Source organism: Lycorma delicatula, chromosome 3 (assembly GCF_047948215.1).
Source record: "Lycorma delicatula isolate Av1 chromosome 3, ASM4794821v1, whole genome shotgun sequence".
Lineage (NCBI taxonomy): Eukaryota > Metazoa > Arthropoda > Insecta > Hemiptera > Fulgoridae > Lycorma > Lycorma delicatula.
In genome coordinates, this window is record NC_134457.1 from 190,124,880 (window position 1) to 190,144,751 (window position 19,872).

Here is a 19,872-nt window from a genome sequence, read left to right on the forward strand (position 1 = left end):
ACCTATACATAAATTATTTTTTTTACCAACTTCTAAAAAGATTGACATAAATTTTATTTAAATAATTAGATAATTTAAATGATATTTTCAGTATATATTATTTGATTTAATATTTATACTTTATGTTATTATTGTAAACTCATGTTATGATTAATCTACATTAATCAACAGACTAAATCATAACATTAAATTACAATAATAATGTATTACTGTTACAAGCTAAATGCATATTAATGTAATTCTTAAATTACGTTAATGTTGCTCTACACTTTTAAACAATTTACAGACTGGTTATTTACTACATACATGTACAATCATGCACAACATGCATACATATATAAAACACAAACATATACGTACATACAACTGTGTTCATTTGTAGCGAATAATCAATCCCAATCAGAATATATTCCGATATTTATGTATTATTTATTTTAGATTACTGATGCCAATCTGAATAGATTTCTGATATTTATGCATTATTTACACTAAATCTTCATTGGAGTGAGATGCTCACCAATGAATACACCTGGACATCATAAGGACTCACGAACACTTTTAAAGAAATCCTAATCTATATGAGTTAGGTACAATAAGCAGTATAGATTACCCAATTTACTAGTAAAGATAATTATTAAGATATATATTTATATATGCACTAACTTGTTACAAAGAGAAATTGCTGATAAAGCAACTTATATATCCATGTTCTATGATTATTATTCATTACTATTTATTACTGTATTACGTACAACCAATATGAACATAATTTGAAACTGTTGATTCAATAATCTAACTTAAGTTATATGTGTAATTAATTTTTTTTTCTATTTCTGATATTTATATCATATTGTATAATATGCATTTATTATTTCACGTTATCAGCTGTAACTTTCTTCAATAATCATGTTATACAGCATCTTAGATTATCTTTCTTTGTATAATACATATTTATAATTATATCGTTAAACTTATCGAGATTACAAAGATTAATTATTTCATGTTATTACTTGTAATATTTCATTACAGTATTATAAAGAAAAAATCCTACGGATTTTTGATGAGCATCTATTTTCAGTTTCATGTCCTCCTTATTAATGACAAACTATATAACTGTTTTCTTCTTACTTATGTAAAGCATAGAAATTTGTTAATCTAGTTGAGTTCAATAGCTGTTTTAATTATATATTTTGTCTTTATAAATATTAGTGTAAATCAAGCAGTAAAAGATGTTAACTTAAAATGTTAAACTAAATATGAATACATTAATTATTAACATAAATATTGTACATGTACACCATTTTTAAACTCAACAATGCGAGATCTAAATGTGTTATAGATTAAATGTAAATAAAATATATATTGATCACACTAACAAGGACTTTTTTTAAAGATATTAATGATACAGTGGCTTGTCTACAAAGAATTAAATAAAAATAGTTGGCAATAATTTTGCAGAGTTTTCTAAGATTTGCAGAAAGCTTAAGATTTACTTCTCTTCCAATAAAATTAAGAATTGTCTTTACCGTTCTTATGATATTTTCTTAACTTATTAATATCAGTGAATTTTTTACTTATTAAAAGTAATTTGAATAAAATATCACTTTTAAAAATGTTTACATTTATTCTCTCTCCTGATAAACAATATTTATCTTACAATAAAGGTTAAAAATTATTCCCACTGTGAACAATTTCATGTCGATGAGCTGAAACAGTCAAAGTTCAATGTTTAGATTTATTCTCTCCTGATAAATAATATTTATCCTATGATAAAGGATAAAAATTATTCCCACTCTGACTATTTTTCATTTAGAGAAAAATAAACATCTGATATGGACACTACATCACTTCCTTGTACGCTTATTAAATTACATACACATTTTTCTAAAATGAAAAGTAGATAACATTTTATTTCATTAATAACTTCTCATATCTTTTCATTTTTTTTTTTATTGTTATTCAATTATTATTTATCATACTTTTTTTTTACAGTCAGAGGTTAATAATTATTAATAAATCAATATATATAAATTTAAAAAAAAAGTTAAAAGAAAATAAAGGATATTAAGTCTGATTCGAACTGATATGCCTTCCCCTTAAAAGATCCAAATATTTCATAATTAAAATTTCATTTGGCTATAACTCTAGAACCAATAAAAATAAGTACTACTTATGACATATTATTGAAAAGCTCTCAGTGAGGGCTTATTACTACAGTTAAGAAAAAGTAAAAAATTCAAATTTTTTGGATTTTGGGCTTTTTTGGACACTTTTGGTTCAGTCAATTTCAATCAAAAAAGGAGATGCACAACTAGATGTTACAACAGTCCTAAATCCAAAATTTCAACATCCTATGACTAATCGTTTTTGAGTTATGCGAGATACATATGTACACATACGCACATACATATGTACGTACAGACATCACACCAAAACTAGTCAAAATGTATTGAGGTATAGTCAGATATTTCTGTTGAAATTTGAAAACAAATTCTTCACGATCACAATACTTCCTTTACTTCATACACGGAAGTAATAAAAACAATTTCAAGTCAATGAGTTGAAACAGTGAGTCAAAGTTCAAAAATTAATTTATAAAGAGGTAATTTTTAGTGACTGACTTCAAGTAGAACTAAAGGTATTACTTTTTATAGTTATATAAAGCAACAATATTATCCATTATTTGTATATACACAAATATGGGGACCACTCAAAATGTTAAGATTGTCCCCTAAACAAAAAGACATAAATATTAATATTAAGGCAATAGAAACATGTATACATTTTTACCAGCAGAATAATGAGTTATAAATTAAACTATCAGTTTTAATAATTGAATATCATAAGATTTAGTTGTAAACCTTATTGGAAGGAAACATTAAAATATTTCTTTAACTTATATTATTGCAGATGATTCTATTACTGTTAATGGCATTGTTTATTGCAATGAAACTTCCATTTGTTTACGATATATATATATTAATAATAACAGCAATAATACACTCAACAATAAATTCTTAACATACAAATATATTACATTTATTAATATAATTTTTATAAATATAGTATACGGCTTATTTTTTCTAATCTATATTTCAATGAAGCTCTGTATCAACAATTACTGGTTCAAAAAATATTCCTCATTAAGTTAATGAAGAACAGCTGAAAATTAGGAATAGAAACCTACTCGCAGAAATTCAGTCACTATTTCTGACAACAATTAAAAAAATAGAAAATTAACCTAAAGGGTAAAGTGGTAGCAATAATAATAACAATATTTAGTAATAATTAAAACATAATTTATTAATAATTTAAATATAAATTGTATCAATTTATTTAATTCCCAGAATTTTGTTATCTGATTTTAAGAATTATACTTTTTAAGAACGTTAATTAAGTGAACTATAATGCATTAATATATTTAATGATTTTTTTTTTTTAAAACTCATTCAAGTAGCCTTATGGTAATCTACAGTTACATCATAATTAATTTCCTCCATACACTGAATGGAGGGTAGTACCATTGAAACCAACCTGTGAAGGTTTTGCATCGACAAATAATAAGTATAACCTAGAAAAAACAAAAACGTTTATCAATTAGAATTACATAAAAATGGAACAGGGTGCTTCAAAAGGAATGCAAGAGTTACTCCAGCTTCAACAAAGTAAAAACATAACAAAAATATTGAATGATAATTATATGTAACAGAAAATAAAAATTGCAAATTTCTCAGATTCACTCTAATTCTCCTTATCATAAAAAATTTATTAATTGGTCTAATTTACACATAATCATTAATTACACATAATCCTCTTTCACTTTATTTATTTAGTTCTTTACTATTTCTTTCATTAAGGAAATTATGAGTCTAGAAATGATAGATTTTGAAAATATTCAAGCATATATATACCATTAATATTTTAGTGAATGAAGGCACAAACATAATTGTGAGCACAGGCTTTGCTATCACTTCACACCCAAAATAGACTTTCATAAAAGGAAATACTTGTTTTTGGGATCAGAGAGTTTATTATAGAAAAAATTTCTCCACCAGTACCTAGTACCAATCCAAATACTTTCTTCCTCAAGAGTAAAAAACAAACAAATGATTTTAAGGTAATATTAAATTTAAAAAATAATAAACATTATACTAAAATTGGTCAATTTGTACAGCCAATGTTATATATATACTGTTGCAACCTGCTGGATTAATAATATTAAAGCATGTCATTATCAATTCAGAAGCATTTATATTTTCTATTGTGTTTTTTTTAATTTGAATACCAACTACTAATTAAAAGGGAATGAAAGTATTATGTGACAGGCTAGCATCACTAACTGCAAAGCAAATAACCTAAACAATCCTCTTTTGTTTTAAACATTTACATTTTTATTTTTAATTACTATAGATTCACATAAATTTAAAAATGTACAGTAAAAGTATACAAATAGTATAGACACAGTGAAAATATAATGAAACAGATTTAAATTTCAGTTCGATGAAGTTAAACTTAAGAGATGAAGTAGGTGCTACATAAAATGCAGGATAAGTAAGTTACATAAAGGAACAAGTAAAATGTAGCAATATACAATCAACACTTGTTTAACACCATTGTTCTATGAGAACTAGTTTACTAACTCTCTTAAGGTTACTGTACCATGTACCAATAATACAGAGATGCAAAACAACACACAAAACAGCTCAGGCATAATTGTTATGATACTTTAAAATTTTCACTTTTCAGTTGCTCCAAAATCAACCTTTTAATTGTTTTTGAAAAGATATTAACTATCTTTTTGTGCCAGTTAATTCAACCATAATATAAGGGTAAAACATTGTTTTAGCGGTTGTCACGTTTATCATAAAACATGTTATCATGTTTAGCTGTAGTATGCTTTACAAGTTTTTAATGAAAAAGTATACATTCTCTGAGACATTCAAAGCTGGTTCTGATGGAAACCAGTAAGTCTGATTGCATATTTTTCATTTTAGTTTTGCATTTTTTGCATTATTTACACTCAGTAAATAATGCAACCTTCTGGTTTCTACATATTTTTTTTTTTGTTTCTCCTTAGAAAATGTGCAGTCTTGAAAATAAAATATGCCTTAATATTACAGTTAACTGATTGATCTGATTTATATGATTTTGTAGAAGTCTTTTTTCTTTTTCTGCTTAGCCTCCAGAACAACTGTAAGGTACCTTCAGAGGTTGGATGAGGATGATATGTATGAATGTAAATGAAGTGTAGTCTCATGCATTCTCAGGTCGACCATTCCTGAAATGTGTGATTAAGTGAAACAACCCAACCATCAAAGAACACCGGTATCCATGATCTAGTATTCAAATCTACAAAAAAGTAACTTCTTTGTAGAAGTCTCTAGATATGTAGTAAAACTTTCTTGACTCTATATATAACAGTTCAACCAAGTCCTAAACTGTCATCCACCTACACAGGAAGGCTACCTAAGCATTTGCACTAACATGACAGAGATACATTACCATAATTAAAAATATCTAATATAATTAGTAGTTTTATATTTTCTAAATATGTAATTATAATTTAATTAGTACGTATATATTAATAAGTACGTATTCGTAATTATATGCAACGTAATTAAAAATATATAGTTATAGTACTTAAAATGAAAATAAAAGCTTGCATTGGAGAGGTTGAGACTGCATATTTAATTTATTATAATCCAGTCATAATCTAGTTATAACCCAATATTACAAAATTAGTATTAATAATTCAATAAATAAAAATTTCAAAAACTAGAATTTTAATTTAGGTGTATTTTTAAACTAAAAAAAATCTTAACTAGTGATTGAATGTATATTGTAACCATATTTACACTAAATTAGATGTACAATTATTTTTTGTACAGTATTTAGAATTTTCAAATTTTTTTGTAAGATTGTTTTCATTGTTGATTATTGTACTATTATTATTATAAACACTTACACGAAATTTGCATTATATATCCAGTTCCTGTGCAAGCTCATTTTTTCTGTCTTCATTGGAACAGTCACTTTCACAACCACAGTCTTGATATATGACAAATTTATCCTTCATTTCATCAGTTAGCAGTTCCATCTTCTCATACTCAGTTTCAGCTTTTTTTACACGATTACTATATAGTTTCAAATCATCCTTATTCATTTCATTCGTATTTTGCTCAGCTAATTTATTAATATTTGACATTAAAAATCTTGTTACTACTACCAACATGTCTTTTTGGAGCCAACCACTAACATCTCGATTAAATTTAAACAGGATGGTAAGGTGGTAGTTGTGATAGTCAAAATACGATTTAATTATGTCATACAATTATGGTTTTAATAATGCCTTATTAAATGGAATATTGTTCTTTTCTAACCAATTAATCATGCAACTTTTCCTATCATTTGAATTTGGCGGCTTCTCTAGAAGTGAATTGTGGTATAACGCATTATCGATAACAACCATTGACTTAACGGGAAGACCAGGAATTAAATTTCAGATGCCCACTTCATGAAACTGTTGTTGTTGATACTGTTTTGATAGACACCACTTTATGAACTTTTCCAAATTAATGTTGCGTTCTGAATAAACCCTATTTCTGCACTATTGTCATCCGACCGCAATTTCATCATCGAATGGGACATTAAAATATACAAGCCATCCAGATAACAATCAAACAATTTTCTTTACTGTAATCAGTAATTTTTCTTTAATATTCTATCTTCCATCATATGTTTTCTTTATCAATCAAAAATTTCATATAATTATAATCAGTTTCATACCACTTAATTCATAACACTTTCAGGATAGTGCTTATGTAGTTCTAGATCCTTTAACTCAATACTCTTTTGAAGTTCCTCACGTAATTTATTTAATGTAGGTAGTGCATTATGTTTTGCATGAAATTCGTTAACTGTTACTGTTATTACAATGCCTTGAACAAAACTGGTTTTGAACATTGTTTATACATTTTTGAATGCTGAATGAGCATGACTGTAAATTGGATTTAAGATCCTGCTTTTCTTTTCGGAGTTTTTGAACTTGTGATCTTGAAATCCCACAAGCTGCAACTTTACAGCTAATTTCTTTATAAAATCGTACTCTCTACATCAATGTATGCAATAAATAAATATTTAAATTTGTTCAGGGCTTCCGGCCACCACCTACCTACCTATCATTCTTAGCTCTTCTATGACAGATATAAAATGACTTAACTATTAATAAATTATTAAAATTTATAGCCTAAAAATTTAATACACAATAATTAGTATTGATGTGTATTAGTATTGATGATGATTGAGTAATAAACATCATCAGTATTAATATGCATTACAATTGCATATAAATATAACTTGAATGAAATATTTTGGTAACGTTTAGTGGTATAAAGTGATCATTAATTTTGCGACTCACTTAATAGAAGGAGTGTAATAGTAATCTATTAACACAAGTATAAACTATTCGTTTCTGTATTACATACAGTAAGAAATATTTATAAGTATGCTAAATATTTTTAAAGAATTATTGTCTGAAATTAAAGTAAATGATCAAAAGATTTTAACTGTGGAAAGAATGTTTGCTATTGATGAAAATAGTTAAACATATTGTATTGAACAGTATTCTCTTTCTGAATGAGCCTAATGTTACAAGAAATGTCACAGCAATTATCTGCCTCGTGCAAGCAAGCTTTTATTTTCATCGTATGAACTGTACCACATTGTAATTGTTCTGATCAGTCCCTTCCAAACACATTATTTATACTTTTTTTATTGTTATAAATAAATAAAATCTTTTATTCTGCTCAGTACATAATAATACACTACATAAATCAATTCATTTTAAGATTAACTCTAATATAAAAATATTATAATATAACATAAAAAAATATTATAAGTGATTTAAGTTTGTGTTACTTATTTACACGATGAACAAGATTTAGTAGGACCACAGTTAGGTATTGCTTCAGAGGATGAGATGAATGACAATTTTTGTAGTGTGTGAAAATGCCATGTCTGACCGGGATTCAAGTCCAGGACCTCCAGATGAAAGGCCAAGATGCTACCACTCGCACCACAGAGGTCGGCAAATAGTAAAATAAAATAATGTCTCATAAAATAAAATCTTTTAAATGTATTTTAATTAAATTGGTGGGTAGATTTATCAAAATGGTTACAGTATTTACTAAAAATGGTGAAGGAAGGTCGTCTCTTCTCATATAGAATTATAAAAAAAACAGTTCTGTTGTCTGCTTTAATAAATATGGTTATTATTACTTTTTTTAAAATAAGTTACCATTCTTTTATGCAGCATTGCACATTCATAAAATATAAACACAAGGATACGTAAACATATTTAATTTTCTAAATATCACTCTACACTATCATACTCATCAGCACCATATAATGACAGTCAATTTTTGTACCTTAAAACCCATTTTTACTTTTGAGTTGCTTACTCATTATATATAAGTTATATAAAAAATACAATTTAAATCAATGAAGTCACAGATGATCGTGTTTCTTTGCTTTTGTTTGTACTGAAATAATTAAAAGCAGTAGAATATTATGGCCAGATCTATGGATTTAAAAACTGTGGATTTTGTGGCTAAATCTGTGACTGTAGATATCAGAGGAATGTTCTCTGTTCTTCATAGTTTTTTATAAGACAAGCATTGTTTACCATGCTGCAGGTTTACTATTTAACAAAAATAATAATTATTCACACACTGAATAATAAATACAGACTGCAAGTGCTCTTAAATGTCTTCAAGACCATTACCTAACAAATATAATTGTGATCCTTGAAAATAGAGCTAAAAGGTTACACTTATTTATTTTGTAGTACTACAAATAATCTTAAAAATGAATATAGTTCCTGTTCAATGTAAAGGACACAGCAAACATTTCATGACAGAAAAACAAAGTTTACCTATTTTTTGGAATTCCTAAATGATTTTCAATGTGATCAAATATAGCTCCAGATATTCTTTTATTTTCTTCAATTCCAAGACCACCAATACTCAACAGGGTGGCATTTCCACACAGATCAGTTGAGCCACCAAAAGAAATCAGTTGATCAGGTAATATACTAACAGAACATTTCTGTACAAGAGATAAGTAATTAAAAACAAAATGTAAATAAAATTAAAAATTCTTGTTCTTATTGAATAATCTACATTTTTACTGCTTTTTACTTTCAAATAATTTTTTTAAGTTAAATAAGATTGTTTTTACCTTCTTAATGGATGTAGGATATCAGTAAAAATAAAAACTATTAATCACTTAAGAATGTGTACAAAAAAACATGCAAGTGAAACTGGACTCATTATTGTTTTCATTCTACAAATTAATTATTCTACTTGTGGCTGTTTGTGCCCATTACAAAAGTTTTATTTTTTTCCATTGTCCCATACAGCCAACCACCAACCAACAACAGCTAAACATGCCCCATCTCGGTAGGTCTTTCAGTAGGGTTTCTACCTGTTAAACCTAAATTCCATGAGTTTGGCATTTAAGAAATATCGGACATTTCAATCAAGCTCTTCATCACTACTGGCGATTTAGTCCTTTTTATTCTCTGTCTTAATTTGTTACAGTAACTAAAATCCACAGTATGTTATAATATATTAATTGACAAAAAAAACAAGCAAATTTCAACATTTTTATGTAAAGATGAAGTATCTTTATTCCTGCAATGTTAACTCTTCTTTCTCAATAATTCAACCTATTTTTCTTAACTCTCCAGTAATAGACATGATCTAAGAGAACAGATGTGATATACTTTAATTTTTGTCATTTTATCATATTTTTTGTATAACTAACAATACTTATTAGTAATTTGTAATGCATAATTAGGATAGAAATTTAAATAGGCATTTACAATTTTTTTTTCAAATTTTAAATATTATCATTCAGCGGCATTTATCTTACCATTGTCGTAATATAATTTCTTGGAATAACAGCAGCAATTAAATATAACAAATCACATTGTTTAAATTAAATAGCTTTTATAACATGTAGAAAAGGTTTCTTGATCAAAATAAAAAGAAAAACTCTTTAATAAATGATTCTGTAACAAACAAGAGGATAATCTGGGAAGGGTAGGGATAAGACCTGTAAAATTTAAAAAAATATTTCCTGTAATGTTGTTTATTACTGCATTATTTTTTTAACATTCTAATGGTGGTTTTTTAAATTTTCCTAAATAATTAAATAATGAAAATGATTTACTGAAAACAGGATTGATTCTTGTAAATACTCTGAGGCAATTGACAACGAATGGGTTTATATGTGTAATTTTTGTTTAATATAATTACTAATGAAAAAAGTGTATTATAATTAATTTATTCATAAAATTTCAATTTTGTTATTAACTACAATTAATAATTTTATGTTTAAGCAATTTTTAATTTAATTTTATATTTATCATAAAAATTAATTTTTTTTTATTTAATATGGGAAGTAATGACCATCCAAAACACTTCAACACCACTTTGTTTTTTTTAATTGCATCTAAAATCAGAAGATATTTTGATAAATAATATTGTTAAAAAGATTTATCATAAAATTCAGTTAATTACCTGAAGAAGAGCTAAATACCTAAGGTGGCAAGAACTCCCAAATATCTTTGACATGTATTATCTTAAAAATAAACTCATTTAAAAAAAAAATGTTCTAATACAATATTTAAATATTTGTTAATGGAGGAAATTATATAACTAGAGTACTTTATTACTCAAGTAGCTAAAAATCTTTACTGATAAAATCTATTTTTTTTACTGCTCTGTTTTAAAAAAAAATGGTTTTAACAATAGCTCAACATATAAATAAAAAAGTAATCATAAATCAACATATAACATGTAATTTATAACAGTATACCAAATATAACAGCAACTACATTTTAATTAACTCATGGTCATTGAGTAAAGTATTTCAATATTTTTAGATAAAGTTGTATATTTTCACTAAAGGCAAGCCAAATTATCCGAACAGATTCACAATTTGGATATTTCAGATGAAAATCTTTTTAAACTTCAGAACAAATTTCTTCTGTAATGACAGTCCAATTTTTTAATTTCAAGTTTGTACAGTACTATTAGAATACACACAAAAAAATAGATTCAATAAATCTTATTAATATTTTTAAATTGGTAAATTTTAACTTAAAAAAGTATTAAAGTAAATTTTTTTTTTGTAATAAAATAAATAAAAGTAGCGTTATTTGGTGTTTAAAATATTAGTATTAAAAACTATAGATTATATTTATATCAATCAGTACACCTAAGCTGAAGCACCAAGAATATTAGATAATTCACTCATTATTAGTTAAAAAAGAAATCATGACAAACAATTTTAAATAAGTTTCTATATCTCACACTGTCTCAATAGACAAAGAATATATTCCTGGATTATCCAGACTTATTCATCTGATCCTGTCTTATCCAGTTAAAAAGGATTATATTGTAGTACAATTTCCAATTATAAGAATAAATTTTTATTTATCCATTACCTACCATAATAAGTTAATTAAAGCACATTAGGCTAAATGTGCTTTCAAAATATGTGAAAATAAACTTCCAGATGATCTTTTCAAAATTATGACGGTTTCTTCTCCAGTAGTATTACAGATATTCACAGCTTGGGTGACATCCTCTGTAATAGCACCAAAACGTTAACTGCACTGTAACTATGAAAAAAATCTTCTGGAATGTTACTTCTATATTATTAAAAAATACATTCATTTTAATTAATATTCATAAAAACTGATACTAGTTTCATCTGGCTAATCTAGGAATTAATACAAAATATCCCACAAATTAATATATACAAATTTAGCTGTAGTACTATACGGGCATTAGCCTATAAGTAATAGCTGTTTAAAAACTTTATTAGTTTCAAATTAAATATTAACTACTTAAGCCACTCAGCGTACTACTTGCCTTAGAGTACGCTGATGAATAAACATTATACTTTAAAAACGCTTGCAACTTAATTTAGCACAAGTTAACACCTAAAACCGATACAAAAAAAAGTAACCTAATTTAATAACAATACAATACGTTTTAGTTATTCATATTACTTTTCATCTATAATTACTTTGAAAAACAGTTAACATTACTTTACTTACTTCTTCAGGTTTGTTAAGGGCTGTTGCAATTACTTTTGTAATTGTTTGAAGACTATCAGATGGAAGTTTACATTTAACGAGATTAGTTTCAAGTCTAAAGATGGGCATTATGTTACCAAATATTAAACTGGCTTTAAAATAAATATGTATAAATAAATAATTGCCGCTATCTGAGGCGAATGATGGCCGTTAACGTAATTAACGACTTATATACATTTTAATGTGTTATCACTATTACATCACAAAAGTTACGTCATCTTATATTACATCACAATTAGGAATAATAAAAAAAACCTTGACATGAAAAATTAAGTTAATCATTGGCAATATTTGAGCATATAAGCCACAAAAAAGCATATTGTGGTATTGAAAACTAAAATTCTTATACGACAATCAGCTGATAAAAATAAATTGTCATCAACTGCATTGAAAGTGTTAACTGGGATGTTATACAAACCTAACTGATTATAGACAGACTACCGATTTTTTTGATGTGCCGCATTTTTTATCGTATAATTCTACTGTTCAATGGAGTCATACAGAAAGGAGAGTTTTTCGAAAGTGTAGCATCCAAACATCAATCAAATTTCTCTCACCCATGTTCAAATGTTCACAAAGTGATATTAGTGAGAAAAATAATTTTCTTAAAAATATCGACCTTCTCCTCCTAAGAATTACGATAACTTTTTTTTTTCATTTTTACAGAATAGTGCGAAAAAAAATTTAGTCAAAACAATGTTTACGTTGCTATGATTGATGATTAACTGACGAATTCGTGTTTGAACTACATTCAGACAGCTGTAAAAAAGATGTTAGTTTAAGCTATACGTCCTAATTATAACTCCTACGTGCTAAATTGATCGAAGTTATTAATAATAAAAAAGTAAAATAACTAAGCACAATGGTAAAAGCATCTGAAACCGAACAACTAAACGCAACTTTTGTATATAAGAAACGGCAGTTTAACCAATTTGAAATTTTTCAGTTTTATGGACAAAAATCTTTTAAATGGCGGTTTTTTCCCCATAAAACCTGGATTATCATTATACCTTGGAAATAGGCACTGTACCTTGAAACATTTTAGTATTTTCGAAAACCAACTCCCCAAGGATTGAGCCATTGCCTTACTGCCTTGTTCAGTAGGTAGTAATCTCATTTTTTCAATGTTAAGTTTCAGATTCTAGTTTAAAAACTTCTGATAAGAAATTTTATTATAAATGCATAAATAATTAGTTTGTTCTAATTAATAAATAATAATTATAATTTACACATTAAGTGAAACACTTAAAATCGAGTAAGTAAACCGCATTTTATAATTAAGATTTCTTCAGGGCTACTGAAAGTAATAACATCAGTATCTGAAGAAGCCTAATGTAAAAAAAAACTACCAAAAACAAAGTTAATCAAATTCTCATCAAATTAAAAATCTGCTGAAATAGATTTTTTTAAAGTTTGTGTTTTTTTAAACAAAGTTGAGTTTAAATAAAAGTTTTAATATCAAAACTCAAATAATGTGCCAACAAAAATCAAGGAAAATCTCATTGAAAAACTTTGATCAAGTCAGTAAAGATTAATGTATTAAAAAGAGAGGAGTTTCAGTCTATATTAAAACAAAAATAATTATATAAATTTAAACTGTATGTGAAAACCATAAATAAATAAAATTTATATAGTTCAAAATAAATTTTGACGAATGAAAGAAACTTGAGTAAGTCTACAGACTAAAAACACACAAAATGAGAAAAATTTAAATATATCTAATAAATTAAGATAATTAAAAAAACTCATAAGCAAAATAGTATTGTTTAAAAAAAACATTAATTTCAGTAAATAAATTTGTTCAAAGAATGTGATCATTAATTAGGTAATTTATTACAAATGGGAATAAAAACATTAACTCCTCATATACTAAATCATTATGCTCAAAAGCACAAAAATAGTTCTGTTAGGTTTAATGGAAGTATTTTTGTAAAGTAGTTGCACTACTCAACATATTTTAAGGGGGTACGTAGACTTATTAAATGCATAATAAAGATGACAGCATATCTTTTGATTCAGCATAGTAATAAGGTTAGACACACTACCAATTTTTTTTTTTTTTTAACATATTATGTGCTGCATTTTTTATCAAATAATTCTACTGTTCAATGGAGTCATACAGAAAGGAGAGTTTTTCAAAAGTGTAGCACTCAAACATCAATCAGGAATTATTTGTCGCAAACAATATCAATTTGATTAATGTATAACAATTTTTAACTGATGTAGTATTGTAATAATGTGAAATTTATCTAGCATGAAAACTATTTTCCAAGTAATTATAATAAAATATGTCTATTTTCAAAATACAAACACAATTTGGAAAAGCTGATAACTATAAGGACAGAAAGAATGTAAATGGAATCAAATTAAGAAAATAAATGGGCAATAGATTGATTAGAAAAAAAGAACAAATAGGATCAGTGAAAATATATGGTAAAATGCTTAAAGTGAAAATATAATTTCATAGAAGCTGGTCAGACAATTGAATATTAGTGGAGAAGTTGAAAAAACTCAAAGGTTCAAGGTGATTTCATCAGAATGTAAAGGAGCTGGTTACAGACTAAGAGAAATAAAGAAACATTACTGAAGATATGTTACAGATAAATTTTTACACTGACATAGAAGCTACAGAGTAAGAAGAAAACAAAACAAAATGGTGTTGCGCAGAAGCTTGACATGCAAAACACAGAGATCATATGAGAGCAACAGTTTAAAAATGCAATGCATATTTTAAAAAACAGCATTTTACAGAGAGGAAATGAAAAAGTATCCAGTATTTTGGTCACAAATAAAGAATGGGTGAATGAACTGAAAGTATTGGGATAGTGGACTGAAATATAGAACAGAAAATGTGAACTAAGACCGATAAAATTTTATCCAGATAAATAAGTTATATGGTAGGAGGAGGAGTAAAGATTGCATAAAAGAGTAACAGTGAAGCAGAATAATATGGTATTCTATGAGGAATCATCTGACCTGAGATGCAGGAAAAAAGACACAAGATATTAGTAAGAAACATTACTGTTTATTTTTGCACTAATGTTTCTTCTCTAGGTACCACTACTGTTGAGAAAATAAATACGATGATTTTTCAGTACTTCCCATTACAAAGATACCTCTGAATTTTGGAATTTTTTTAATGGTATTCAAAATCTATATTTTTAGTCGATGTGAGATACATGTTCCCTTAAATCTTATACTGTTAAGTTGTTGAATTTAATTCTGAAAAAATTAAAAATTTAATAAACTTTTGGAAATTAATGTGGAACATCATAATGAAAATATGAGCCTGCTACTTTTCTAGTTCAATGATGCCACCCTCAGTTTTGTAGCATTTAAATTTCTTTAGGCATATTTCACAACTAAAACACCTAGAGCTAACTTTCTTACAGTTTGTAAATAATAAATGTTATGAAAGTTAAAGTTAAGGTTGTGGATTTAATAATGATTTTTACTCATTTACACATTTTTGTTTCTACAAATAATAAAAAATGTGATATATGACAAATTTTACTACTTGTATTAAAATATTCACTTCTGGAAGTCAGACATCTTTAATAGTTGCCAATATTTTGTAGAAACAGTTAGTGTTTCCAATTTGATGAAGCCACATGAATTCAGTAAAGTTCGCATAGTTCCACAGTTGATCTTATTTCAGGTCACTAAGCAGACAATATTATGGGTGGCAATATTGTGATTTACTTCAAAACTTATAAATCTAGTAGCTTCCTCTTTTTCATTTGTTATGCACCTACCCTGACGGATATTTTGGTTGATCCTTCCTCTCAATTTTCCTCAAAGCAACCATACTCAATGAAACAAAAACTTTTAATATTGTTGAATTGTTGGACCATTACAATGGAAAAATATCAGGCTGTATTTCCATTACAATGGTGTCATAATAATTGCAGAAATTTTTTCAATTTCTTTGAGATCAAAAACAAACATATTTCTAGTAAAATAATAGGATAATAGTACATACCTAATAAGCATCACCTCATAATCTTAGCTTGAATACATTTAAAAAATGCAAAATTCATTGCAGTCCCATTATAATCGAATAGTACTGATTTTATATTGCAAACTTCAAATACAGTTAACAGAGAGGCATAGTCTAATCAGGTCATTGATATTTATAATAAGGTGATTATATAACTATAACACTAGAGCAAAATCTAGCTAATTATCAATTTCTTACTCTAAAAATTTGAATTTGACATGACTGAATACAACAGTTTTAAACCATGCTATTAAATAGCATGCATTTAAATTCTTAAAATTGTTGTCAGTTTAGAGTTAAATCAAGTATAAATGCAAAAAGTTATTTCTGAAGTCATACTCAAGTAAGTGACCACAAGTCACTGTGGACAAAAACAAAACCCAAATCTATACCACCAGCCTTCTATGGTACTTCTACAAAATAGAATACTATGACAAGAACCATTCAAATTTACATTATATTATAATTTTCTAATGTATGCAGCAGTTTTAATAATTCTATATAGTAGTAATCTATGGAGAAAGCTTCATGTCTCATTTAAGTTCCAACATCAAGACATTTTAAGACACACAAACAATTGCCTACGATACAATTACTAAACTCGGTCAAACTGCTACATTCATAAGACAATCACTGCAGCAAGTCCATCATAATAAATTCACAAGTTCACAGTTTTTTCATTAGGATAATATTCCTGTAGTGTATTTATATGTAATAATGTCACAAGCAGTCCCAAACCCAGGGCTCATCACTTAAAAGATGGGGAAATGTGGAGGGGGAGAATTACCACCTCATTAAAAATCCTTGGTCCATCTGACTCTAAATGATAGAACTTTGCAAGATAGAGCGCTGCCTAGCATATACATATGAAAACTATTCAACAGCCTCAAAGCCAGAAGAGAAAGAAATTTCCATCAGTAGAGACGATGGAAGAGCTTAGGGCATAACCCAAAGGTATTCCAGGGTGGGAAAGATTCTGTAAGCTGCAGAAAAAGCAACTTGGCTAGAAGAGAACTCCAATAAAAAATCCCTGACCCTCCACATTGGTGGTTGCGGATGGTGTTTGCTGCTCCACCTTGTAAAATGCAAATTGCAACAAATACAAGCAATGAGCCTCAGATCAGAACAGGAAACACTTCTTATTACATTACTTATTCAGATCAGGACTGGAAACATTACTTATTGAGATGTTGGAAGCGAAATATACTTTGAGTGCTGCAAGTCGGTAAGTGCAGACAACGTTGAGGAATGATAAGATGGCTGAGGTTGGTGATGTAATGAGGGATCATGGAATTGAGCTGGCAGTGAAAGAGGTCCAGTGGAAGGGCGCAGTTAAAATAGAAAAAAAAGATTCAACTGTCTAAATAGCAGATCAAAGGAGTGTTCTTATATGTGTGTTACATGAGTGGATTATATGGGATTTTATCAATGCCAAGCTGAAGAAAAGCCTTTTAGGATTTGGGATAGTATCAGAGCAAATACATAAAAGTAGACTGAGAAGGTCCTATATTTGCATATTAATGTTAGATTGGCCACTGATCATTTACTAATGGACAACCAGTATGGTTTCCAACCGAGCAAGAGCACTGAGGATGCCATACTAAAAGTGATGGATATAGCTTTCTCTAGTCCATGTAAATATGTATTAGGGATTTTTCTGGACGTATCTGAGTGGCCCTCTGGCAAAGTTTCGTTTGTTGGATTCGAATCAATGACCGGATTTGGGACTGATGATCTATAGTGGCTGGTTTTCTTCACGTCCTTGCGGTGTGTAGGTCTGCAGAGGGAGTTTAATCGAGGTACTCTTTCGTAGTAGGATCCCGGATGATTAGGTTTCCGGCTTAGGAATTGGATTGGTTGGGGGTAGGCGCATTGGCATCGAGCCACAGTTATATTGGTGTTGTTTGTGATTCGATTCGGGGCTTCCGCTGCCATCAAGGTCCCTACCGTCGGGGTCTGGGGGCGAGGCTTCCCTCCGCCTCTGGCGGTCCTGATCGTGACTTGGTAATGCCACGCAAGACTCCATGATGGAACCGGGTGGGGGTGCGGGATTTGTCTTCGCCTCCTGCGCGGACCGGAATGAGATTACGTTCCCCTTGTTACATGACATAAATTGGTTGACTTATTTGGGTGTAGGTCTGAATTTCTATGTTGCGTAAAACATAATTTTGATTGGTATGAATGTAGCACTGATTTACCTTTCAACTCGTTCGTTTTTTGAGGCCTTCAGTCACGAACAATGCTGTCAAATCTGGACTAGGCGCTTCGCGCTTCCGCGGTTTCGTTCAGTTAGTTTGAGGGAATCATGTTAGGTTGGATGTGAAGATGTCCGTTTGAGGCCTATGTGAAGGCAAAACTTGATTTGTATTTTATTGATGCAAATGTCTGTCAGGGCATTTACATCAGTGGCATCCCGACCGAGGCCTGGCTGATGACTGTGAGATGTAATCAGTTAAAGGGTCTAAAGATAACCTCCGGTTAAGCCCCTCAGGGCTTGGAATGGAGGGGCTGGTGTGGCGACTGGTAACGTCACAAGGTGGGTGTTTTCCCCTTCAGAAATATTACAACTATATTTGCTTACACTCTTACTGAAAAAACCTCTAAAGGAGCCAAGAAGGACTTTTATGATCAGCAGGCCAATGAATACAATGCAGCTGCTAAATATAATATGTTCCTCCTGTTAGGAAAATTCAATGCAAAAATAAGAAAAAAAGCCTTGCCTCAATGAGGTTGCAGGAAAGTTTACACTGCATGAGGAGATTAGTGAGAATGGCAGAATGTTAGCAGAACTCGCAGAATAGCAATTGCTTCTAATTGCTAGCACATTTTGACCATAAGCGAATTTATTTAGGCAAGTGGAAAGTACTAGGTTCTAATGCAGTGAACCAAATTGACCACGTGCTGGTATCAAAAAGACATGCAAGCTCAGTAGAAAATGTAATAGCAGCCAGAGACCTTGTAACATTGATCACTAATTGGTCAGAATCAGGATCTTAGAATGCTTAGTAGTAGCAACAAGTGAACATGAACAAAAAAAAACAAAATAGAACAAAGAAAAATCTAAGAATGATCAGGTGAGGAACCAGTATCAAGAGTGCCTTGGAGGATCACAGTGTGGGAGCAAAGAATGATGTGGAAGGTGTGTGGATGACCTTGATACAAAACATTAAATGGTTTGATGAGGGGGAAGAGGCAATAAGCAAGAAAAACAAGGACAGACTGGTGATACTACAAAGGGGCAATAAGAATGAATACCACTAGATATAACGAATAACAAAGGAAAGCAAAAAGATAAGGAGAAAAAAAAGGAATACATGAGGAGTAAATTGGAAATGTAGAAAATCTTAATAAAGCCCATTAAACTAAGAAATTTCATAATACAGTTAAAGTAATGAAAATAATTTTCAGCCAATATTCAATCTATTAAAAGACAAAAGTGGTAATAGCATACATAATGAGAAGCAAGTTAAAGAACAATGGGCTGAGTTCTTTGACAAACTCTTTCAGAGGGAGGATTCAGGAGTGGAAGGTTGGAATCCAGAATAACAAATTAAGTTATTAGAGATAGATATGCTCATTATTTTGGAGGTTGAAAATGCCATAAAAAGCTAGAAAAATTGCTAGGCACCTGGCAAACATCTAATAACAACAAAGATGTGGAAGAGATCTTCACAGTTGTTGCATAGACTCATAGTGATGGTAT

The 19,872-nt window shown here is 28.8% G+C and overlaps 1 protein-coding gene across 1 annotated transcript; it reads right to left on the reverse strand.

Annotated features, from left to right (window-relative positions):
• Window positions 1-3,277: 3,277 nt before the first annotated feature.
• On the reverse strand, window positions 3,278-12,732 carry LOC142321057 (macrophage migration inhibitory factor homolog). The gene is made up of 3 exons (XM_075359062.1): window positions 12,131-12,732; window positions 8,933-9,105; window positions 3,278-3,571 (listed from the first exon to the last, which is right to left on the reverse strand). The coding sequence occupies exons 1-3, from the start codon at window positions 12,236-12,238 to the stop codon at window positions 3,487-3,489; spliced, it is 366 nt and encodes a 121-aa protein (XP_075215177.1). The 5' UTR covers window positions 12,239-12,732; the 3' UTR covers window positions 3,278-3,486.
• Window positions 12,733-19,872: the final 7,140 nt, after the last annotated feature.